General features: G+C 39.7%; 1 protein-coding gene across 4 annotated transcripts in view; it reads right to left on the reverse strand.

Moving 5' to 3' along the window:
- LOC111870215 (LIM and SH3 domain protein Lasp) overlaps positions 1-10,668 on the reverse strand; it is a 73,182-nt gene that overhangs the window by 10,680 nt on the left and 51,834 nt on the right. The window contains exons 4-6 of one of the 4 annotated variants that reach the window (XM_023862320.2): positions 7,466-7,566; positions 6,240-6,331; positions 1,411-1,674 (exon numbers count right to left, since the gene is read on the reverse strand). In XM_023862320.2, the coding sequence (XP_023718088.1) occupies positions 1,411-1,674; positions 6,240-6,331; positions 7,466-7,566 (457 nt within the window). Of the gene's footprint in view, positions 1-1,410; positions 1,678-6,239; positions 6,332-7,465; positions 7,567-10,668 lie in introns of all 4 variants that reach the window. The other 3 variants (XM_023862319.2, XM_023862321.2, XM_023862322.2) reach the window with 3 other exon arrangements.

Genomic DNA, 10,668 nt, shown 5'->3' on the forward strand with positions numbered 1-10,668 from the left:
GGGGAGTGCGGAGGAGCTGTTCGGCAGGAAAAGTGATGGCAACGTTCTTCTGGGACTGGCAGGGGGTTATCCATGTAGACTTTCTGACAGATGCCACAACAGTCAATGCAGCTTATTACTCAGACNAAGGCACGCCCCCATACGGCCAAAACAACAATGGAAACCCTCCGGAAACTGAAATGGAACCTTCTGACACATCTGCCATACAGTCCAGATTTGGCCCCAAGTGATTTCTACCTGTTTGGAAGGCTCAAATCAGACTTGCAAGGCATGCGGTTTGTGGACGACACTGTCATCCAGACTGTTTGGGAGTGAATACGCCGCCAACCACAAGGCTTTTTTGAAAAGGGCATCAGGATGCTTCCAGAACGTTCTGACTCCGGAAGGGAGTACGTTGAAGACTGACATGTTCAAGTAAGTGTTTGGCAATTATGGTTTTTTAAAGAAAATCAGTCCCGGTCATATTTGAACCACCTTGTAAAAACAAAAACATCGAGGTGTTTCAACATGAGAGATAACTAACTTGGTCAAGATGTTAATGATCTAAATTGGACTGTATTATTCTATCATTCATTTAACTAAAACTACCATACACCATAAAATATGTAAGTTGTCCATGTTCACTGAACGTTAGCTCCATGCAGTAGTTCACAAAATATATTACACCACAGAATGCTTTTTGAAAACTTCAAATACATGAACCCAATTATTTTCTTTTTAAAATTTCGGCCTTATGGGCCTCCTCTCATCTCTCAGGCCACAAGTAACTTGACCCATCCTAATGCAGTTAAATTTTTATGATGTGCGCATCTTATTTCCTTCTGAAAAAACTGAAGGAATGCAAATGGAACAGTGGGGAAATTTAATAACCAAATTGAGTGCATGAGCAACCACAATCTCTCTTTTGTGGATTTGCCTTTAGCCACTATTATGCATATTTCCAGACAAAACCCCTGAAGCAATATGATACCCAAAGGGATTCATGAATAACTATTTAAAATCTACTGTGTGATCAAAAGGTATCTTGGAGGGGTAGGTTCTAAGAAAATTGTTACAGTGCAGGCATGACCATAAACTGTGGAAACAATGTGTAATGTCTCTTCATTCCTTATATCAAAGTTTGGGTGGGGCATAGATCTCAATAAATGCACCTAATCATATGTAACATAATCACAAATGCAGAACATGTATACAAAAGATGAAAGTCAACATTACCACAAAACTGATATCAATAATTTTTCATAATATACAACATTATGAGATGCACAAAAACAACAAAATATTTCCCCTTGCTGTACCTTAAAATTGCGCTATATACTAATGTTACCAGACTATGTTACTTTATACATATTACACAGAGCAGAAGCCACTTCTACTGCACTAGGTATTACAAAAAATGTATATATGTACTCATATTCTGAGGTAAGTTGAGTCTGTTCCAGTCTGCTGTACCTGGGCCTTGGTCAGAAGTGTAGATTACAGTAGCACTCTGTCTTGCTGAATAGGGGGAGTTACGGGGAGCCTCCACCAAAGGGTCGTAGTCCGCTATTTTTCCAGGCATATGATGATGATGGTGATGGTGGTGATGATGGGACTGCACCCCCATTGAGTTATGATGATTGATGGGCTCAGCAGGGGGAGGCACTTGCACAGGTAGGGGCATGTTTAAATCGTCTGCTACGATGGACAGAGATGAAACGTATATGCAACATGTAAACACAAAGCAACACATAAGAGAAGGACACAGATCAAGAGGATTTGAGAATAGGGTACTGATAATACTTGGACCTTAAAAGAGAGGAAATAACAGGAATAGAAAATTACATGAGAAGCTTCATAATTTGTACCCTTTATCAAACAGGGTGTGAGTATGAAGATTAGATTCATGAGTCTCAGGATGGGATCCTATGGCAGGCTCTTGTGAAGGCAGTAATGAATCTTCGGGTTTCATGCAAGGCTGCAGATTTCCTGACTAGGTAAGCGACTATCAGTTTTTCAAGGTAGGTTCAGTTCCAAGGAGACAGTTAATATAACAGAACCTGTAATTCTCGAAGGTTTCTGTTAGTATGCAATGGTCCACTTCAAAACTGTGTTCACCACCTTATGCATAAAGTGCTGTATGACTTAATGATGCACTGAGTAAAGCATTTCTACATTTTGCTGGCAAACTTGGAAGTCCAATCATGTAGAAACATGATATTTGGGCACAGTTCATATTAAGAATCTGGAAATAAGCCAGGTGAGTGGACAGATACCATTGCTAAATACAAGTTCAGTCTTAGTTTAACTGTATTAAAATGTAGCAACCAGATCATTTTGGACATATTTTTATTTACCTCCAAATGGTTTAAAATTGTAGCTGTTTTGCCAGCAGGTCCCTCATGTGAATAAAGTTCTAACTCTTTGAGAAACTGAGGTGATCAACAAATCCACTGACCCTGAATTATGGTACACACAAGATAGTTGATTTGTTTTTCTATTCTGAAATTTAACATCAGATGGGCCTTAGGTAGTGAATTTTATGCCTATCTTCACTGTGCTGTTTTGTCATCATGGCAAGATGAAAGGACAGTCAGACACAATGAAGAAGAATATTCACTGACCTCAACACATTTAATGACAAGTTTCTAAATATCACCTATACAAATTCGTATTACACATATTATATGAATTGTGATAAGTTGAATCACTAGTTCATGCTGTTAGCATCGGAAAGCTTGATGTTAATGATCACTACATAATCTGGTAACTGCAGCAGTTCCTTAAAGAAATTAAAAATAAAATTGTAATGGTGCTGCATGAGATTATGAGTAGCTGTGCATCTGCTGCAAACAGTACTAATTCTTCTGGCATTAGTCTCCCTAGTGTCAACTGTTGCAATTTTCATGAAAAATGCTTTTTTCAAAGAACTTCTTGAAACCTGTGATTTGTATTATTTCAATATAAGACATTATGAATGCACTGTCAGTACAATGATGCAGAGCTCCTAGTACATATACACCTACAAAGCTGCATTCCTTAGAACCGAAATTTGTCAGATGACAACAGGATATGTAATAAATCACAACACATATAATGACACAATACGTGCAATGCATGCAAAAGTATTGATTATAAAAAACAAAAAACACACACACAAAAAAAAAAACTCCATGATTTCAGTCTGCAAGCAAACCATACCTACCAAGCGACCGCCGCTTGTCAGTGAAGTTTAGTGCCAACTATGTTGCGGATAGAGGCTGTTGCATGGTCAGCGCAACTAATCCCCACGGCCATTAATTTCGGTTTTCTAGACCGGATTATGATTATAAATAGATAATAAATCTATTCTGAACACTAAACATTCATCAACAGACATAAAAGGAATGTGGATGTACCATTTTAATGCAACTATAAACTGCACATTTTCATTCACAAAGTTCACAATATTATTACGTAAATTATTAAAATTTCCGTATTAGTATAAAATGCACTTTGCAGGAAGCAAGTAAGGGTGGCGATGGCCTATGAAGATTATTCTTCCTTCTTGTGTTAACAATGTGTATCAACAAATTTCCTCAAGAATGCTCCTGGTTTTTCACAACACAGTTTGCAATGGAAAATATATGAGTATATTCACGTGGAAAAGGTACAATCTGTAATCTCTTAAACATTTATGAAATATCAGATTTGGCACCAACCATAATTCTAACGATCTTATTTTTGAAATATTGAGTAACTCACTCACAGCAGGCCCCAAATGAATGATTAAAAATCACGCAGTTATTTACCAATGAAACAAACTTGGCAAAACAATGTCCTTTAGAACACTATGGTTTTCTGATGAAGCCTGGTTTCACCTGCTGGGTACTTCGAGTCACAGAATATGCATATTTGGGCCACTGCAAATTCTCATGCCATTCATGAGAAGTATTTACATTGACTGTCTTGTACCCACATAATTGGCCCAATTTTCTTCTGTACTACTTCAATACCAATATCTACATTGATATTTTTCAAGAATTTCTGAATCAGCTGGATAACTGGTAATGGACAGTCGATTAATTCCAGCAAGATGAGGTGATGTCCCACACATCTAACTTAGCCTTAGGAGAAATCAAGAGCTTCTTTGGGGATAGGATTACCTTGATAGGACTTCAGTCACCCCTTCTGCAGACATGACTCCAGGGACTTCTTCCTGTGGTGTCTGCTGAAGGGTAGTAGAATGTGTATGCGTAAGGGGTGAGCCATAAAATCTGCCCTTGCACTGCGACCTTCAACCTTTATTAATCCTACAATTCGAATGAAATGTAGGACTTATTTTTGGGGGCGTCATAAAAGTCATTTGGTTCAATAACAAACTGACCCAGGTGACGAAATTTTAAATAAGCTATGGCCTCACAATCAGATAGGATATGTGTGGCTGATTTGTCTTCTTGTAGGCACCTTTCACAAGTTGGGTCATCTGTCAATCCCAGTTTGAAAAGGTGTCCTTTTAGGTGGCACTGTCTAGTAAGTAATCCTACCACCCATCTTAATTGGTCTCTGCTTAATTTCAACAGATCCTTCCTTCTGATATAAATCCTGTTGCCTGTTTGAGTCCAGTTGTGGGTTCCCAATCTGCTGAAGGGTAGGGTGTTAAAAAACAAACCTTGCACTACTGAGGGCTTTGAAAAGAAGCATTACCAACGAAACTGCTGTGATCTCTCCTGCCACACTGGCTGCAACATTGGTAAACACTGAGCGCATTGTCACCCTGAGTCTCCAGGGGAGGAAACCTATTTCGACGCCTTCTGTAACCCAATTCATATTTTTACTGTGGTACATATTCATCAAGTCTTGTTTCCATTTGTAAACTAGTGTGTGAATTATAATTAATAATTTGGTCCTCTTTTAAGTGAATCACCCTGCAGCAGCAAAATAAAAATGTTTGAAACCTGTCTGATGCTGTGAATATATTCTGGACACTCCACACACCTTTTCAAGCAGAGACGCAGTAATTTTCAGGTTAAACCTTAATACGGTCTCATGGCTTAAAACATAATAAATATTAAAAACAAAGGGGTTAATATATTAATATGACAGGACAAAGTCAATAAGCACTTTCTGCTTCAACATGAATTATAATTAGCAATGACATTACATACTGCTGTCAGGCAATTTCAGTTTTAAAATTACCCATGGTAGTTTTATTTGTAGCATTCAAATTTAATAATTTTATCAAATCAGCTGTAAAGTTCACACAATATACGATTTTAACAATTCACAAGAAATCTTCCTGATATGCTTTAACGATTACATAAAATAATTATGATCCCATTACAAGCAATAAATAATTTTAAGCTTTGTATGGTTTTGCTTGCAGCCATCTGTAGGAAAGCATGCTGGCAGAAAGGTCTGGGTCAGGATGTCTCAGAAATATTCTCCTCAGGGCACAAAACTGAATTGCGGATTACAAAAAGCCCTTACTCAATGCATGTATCACTTCTAACCAGAGCAATAAAAGTGCCATGCTATACCACAAACAGATGTACAACAACTGATTAGAACAACACACATCAACAAAAGCAGCTCCCTATTAAGACTTACATTTTTGGCATAACATCTAAATCAAGACTTTCAAAAGTCAGTCAGACATGGAATTTAGAGAAGATCAAATAAAAGTCAACACCTGTTTTAACTGTAATTCTAAAATGCTTTCTCTTGGTGGTGGAGATCAAAATACAAGGAAATATCTGTCAATACCAAATGCATATTGATGTATTTACTTTAGAGATACAGACACAGCTTCAATACAGTGTGGAATGTTATAAAATTCTGAACAAGTATCTTATTTTTGTAGTTTCAAAAAGGTGTGCAAAAATGTAATGATTGTGAACAGATGATTATAGCACACAATTCTCTGTTTAAGGACAAAATACTTGTTACAAATGCCTCCCACAGGTATACTGAGAGACTTACTTACACAAAGAAAGTGTGTATATAGGAATATTATCATCAGATTAGCAGGATAGAAAGCTCATACCAACAAAAAAGCACAGAACATAAACAAATACCTTACATATACAATATCTTGTCCTCTATGTACACTAGAAAAAAAACTCTATTGCTTCTGCAGTAATATAAATACAAACTATGCAATCACAGAATTTGCTGAAGACAAAATAAAGAAGAGTTCCCAAACATTTTCTATGTTGTGAAACCATTTTCTTTTTCATTCTTTACATCTTGAACCAAATTCTTCAGTTCCTGATACTCACCATCACCATCAGTTTCTCCATTTTCACCTGTCATGACTCTCTTCTGTTCCATTGCTGCCTTCTTCTCCAGCTCCCCATGGTATGCCACATTGCTACAATAAACACCAGCAAGTCAGGCCATCAGGCCACCATCTTTACATTACGTGTTTATTCTAACAAACTGAAACTCTGAGTGAACTTCGGAAAATATGGAACTTTTCTTCAGGTAAACTGAGGGAAATTTGAAATAAACATGATGCCTACATGAAATATTTCACTTTTGTTTCAATAATTCATGAAAAATTACATCCTAATATGTGAAAAAGAGAAACAGGTTGAGGTGTAAACATTGTATAAGCGATCTGCTGATAGCTCACTTCTATAGTTCACATATTCATGTTTAGGTAAGACTAAAGTAATTTGGTATGTTTCATACATTGCAATTTAATCAAATACATCTTCACCTTCAGTTCAGGTATTCCCTTGAGATGTCTTCTGTATTTCTTGCATGTTGTACACCTTTCGAGTAAAACAAGATAAAACCAGAAGGCGCACACATAAAAAACTGTGTAAGAAAAGTAAATGAATGGATGAATTTAAATGTATGGAAATGAATAGTTTATATTGCATATTGAAATAAAAATTCAGATGCAAGAATGTTCATTAAATATTAATTATAGAGAATACCATAGAACATTTTCTTTTAACATTATCTACTGTCTGGATAAGATAATGTATATTTGGAAGTTAGCTTGATAAAAATAAAGGGTACCTAAAGCATGAAACTAATTACATACAGCTAAGGCTCACTGCTATTCCATGCATTCTTCTTTTAGTAAGATAATGGATAGTATACAAAGAATATAATCTCATGACAAAGCCAAGACACTGTCACAAACCTTTAGAAAAACATATACAAAGTAAGATTTGAGGCTTTCACGGCGGTGACTATGAAGAAAGCAGTCTTCTGGGATTTGGCACCGTGTATATGTGGTGTTAACCGACGTTTTGGAGGAACGTATCACAGTCTGCTTTTACCGGTTCTCACGGTCTCTTTGCTTGCAGATTCTTATATATTTTTTCTTCTACCCTGAAGATGGAGGCGATACGTTCCTCCGAAACGTCGGTTAACACCACATATACACGGTGCCAAATCCCAGAAGACTGCTTTCTTCATATACAAAGTACTTCAGCACATAAATGTAACATATACATGAGAAAATTAGGCACTAGAAATTAAGGTATACCTGATAATCTTTGAATTCTGCTTGATCCGTAATGTTTCAGGATCATCTGCTACTTGTGTGAACTTTCCCTTTGCTTTTTCAAACTCAGCATGATATAAAACCTAGAAAAAACCAAACTGAAAATGTGTAATAAGATTTAAACATAATCTGTCACACAGAACCATAACTGGAGAACATCATCATGCATAAAGGTAAAGCTGTCCCTGTACTTAATTTAACAGGACCCTATGAAAATGCAAGGGGCTGTGCGTATGTGTGCGCGCACGCACGCATGCATGCATGCATGCATGAGAGAGGGGTAGGGGCAATGGAGAGTGTACAACTTCGCACAATCTTAACAACAGCACTAGATGCAGGGGAGTGGTCAGCTTCATGACCCAGGTACTTCACCCCTGGGTAAAGTGTCCCTGGTACCCATTGGATAGGTGGGCCCCAAAACTGGTCTGAATACTGTGGAGAAAAGAAAAGAAATCCCTTGTCCTTAACAGGAATGGAACCCAGATTCCTCAGTTGCCCAGCCCAAAAGTCTAGTCTGACTTATCCCTGCTCCTTTATATAAAGTAAGTAAGTAAAGCTATCCTTGTAACAGGCCGTGAAGGCCCATAGGGTTGTGAGATGTTGAGGGTCCCACATTATCTAGACAATCGGCTCAAAGATGGCGGTAAGGTTGTCAGCCTTACACGCTGGCCGTGCTTTACTCCCCAGGAAAATTATTTAATTAATTCCTGGTACTCATTTCTGTTAGAGGCTGAGTCGACCCAAGGGCCATAGTGCGGCTGGAAGGATTAGATCAACTGAAAAAATCCAATGACCTCTTCGGGACTTGAACCCACGACCTTCCGGCTCGTAGCATAGCCCCTCAACCAACTATGCTACCATGTATGCCCCTATGAATGTCAACAGACATTACTCAAATTCTACATCCACCTTAAAATTCATGAGGAAACAATAAATTTCCAGATTTATTCACAATATAATAACAAAGCTCCATAAGTGTAATAAATGGTCAGAATATGAATATACAATATTTTTCATGTATGTTTTCCACATCTTGACACAAGAAAACCAGCTTGGGACGAAGTCACCCCACCTGCCTCCTCATGGTGGTCTCCAGAAGTGGGCTGGCCTGGCTAAGAGTGGTAGAGCCCTAAGGTAACGTTTAAGACACTGTGCCAAGGCATGCATAGCACTGAGGGAGTAGTGTGATGAATGGTGCCTTTTGGTTACAGGATGACATTCCACTGTAAGCCAACCTACCCCAACCCAATTTTCAGGGTTCTGTGAGGAGATGGGGTCAGATTTCCCTGCACCATCCAAACCCTATCAGGGGCTCTCTGCTGGTCCTCATGGCAACTAACAAAGGTGGAATAGAGTTTTCCCCTTATCAGTATCCTGCAGGAAGAAACAATCCCCCTGCACTGGAGGGCCCAGGTATGAGATCTCCTACTGACTGCATTAGAAGCCTCAGTTACTGATTCTTCTGCTGCTTTGGGAATGGCCAAATCTCTCATGGGCCCTGGTAAGCGGCCCATTAAAGGGAAGTATGAAAAGGATCCACTGCTAGAATCTGATCCAACCACTGGAAAGAATAACTGGAAAATGTACCAGGGGAATAAAATTGGGGGGAGGGGCTTCTCAACTGGGGTCTGGCTGTCTATGGAGCATATAGTAGGGACAGCTGAAGGGTCCCTGCTGCGAATATTCTGGGCGGGGGGGCTTTGTCCCTATGTTCTGCTTTTCTGCTGGGGTGAGGAAGTAGTCATGATCTCTTGGGAGCTTTGTTGAGGAGTACAATGGGGGTGACACTAAAGGAGTGCTCTTGATGGGAGTGAGTAATATGACAGTCAAGAGGAAGAACTGAACAGGTTAGCAAATAGGAATGTGGGGGCTTCCATCTCCCTGCTTTGAAGGGTTCATGTGCTGGGTATCCTGCCTGGCTGCCTGCACACTGTCACAGGGAGATAGCAAGATCCCTCAGGGTTCTGGTGAGGATCTGCTGAGGGCAAGACTGTAAGAGGTCTCTGGTAAAGGTGAATAGCCTGAACATCAAGACGAAGTGGCCAAGCCATCAGATGAAATGGGTATAGGGAGGCTCCAGGCTTATGTGCTAGACCTCGCCTGGTGCTCGATTATGGGTCTAGCTGGGACCACGGAGGGTCTCTGCTAGCCATGGAGAAGGAACAGAGGGTAGCCAGCATGTTTTGGGGGAGGGGGAGGCTTTTTTTCCTGCTCTAAAGGGCTGTGATATCAAGTGCTTCACTCTTCTGCTGTAGTGGAGACAGTCAGATCTCTCAATGGCTCTGCTGAGGGTACACTGAGGGAAAGATTGTAAGAGATCTCTTGACAGGGGGTGAATAATATGACTATCAAGATTTGGACAGGGTAGCAAAGAAGCAGGCCATTAGAGGATGCTATTCTCTGAGGAACTGACACGTTGGCTGGAACTCGGTAACAGTTCCAGCTGAGGTCAGTGGTGGGGAGTTAGCTGTCCCTGTCAGTGAATGACAGAATAGCTGAATTCTTGTATCATCAATTTAAGAGATGAAGGCACTGCAGGTCAAGCTGTTCATTCCTGCTGCCATGGGGAAGTAGCTGTTAGCTCTTGTGGGCTTTCATGGGGGGCCTAGGAGGGTGAAACTGAATGAGGCCTCTCTGTGGGGATGAACAGCCTGACCATCAAGAAGAAAACACGTCTCACAAGCATGAGAGGCTGGTCAAGAAATGGTTCCTTCTGAGGGAAGCTGAGGATTCATTAATGGGTCCAGCAGGGACCACTGGTGGGAGGTCTGATGTCCCTGTTGGTGAATGAGAGGGGGCACATCTGGGATATCCCACTGCCAACAGCCGAAAAGATGGTATTATGTCAGTGTTCCACTTGGCTGGGCATAGACCTATGGCATTTGGCTCTTCATGGGTAAAGATGATCTGGAGGATTTTGGCTCTTTAACAGCCTAAGCAACACTGGAGGCCCATAATGCACCCAGCAGAGGTCTGAGTGCTTAAGATGTGACTATAACTTGTCCCCCAAAGTCAATACAGTGTGAACCAGCTACTCGTTTATGCTCACTGCCAATATTCTTAGTTAACTAAATATTTCTAGGATATATATATATATATATATATATATATATATATATATATATACACACAAAAACTTGGTTATATCAACATCTGTTTCTGAGACACCTTGTCTATTACGTCAA

This window comes from Cryptotermes secundus, unplaced genomic scaffold (assembly GCF_002891405.2).
Source record: "Cryptotermes secundus unplaced genomic scaffold, Csec_1.0 scaffold1182, whole genome shotgun sequence".
Taxonomy (NCBI): Eukaryota; Metazoa; Arthropoda; class Insecta; order Blattodea; family Kalotermitidae; genus Cryptotermes; species Cryptotermes secundus.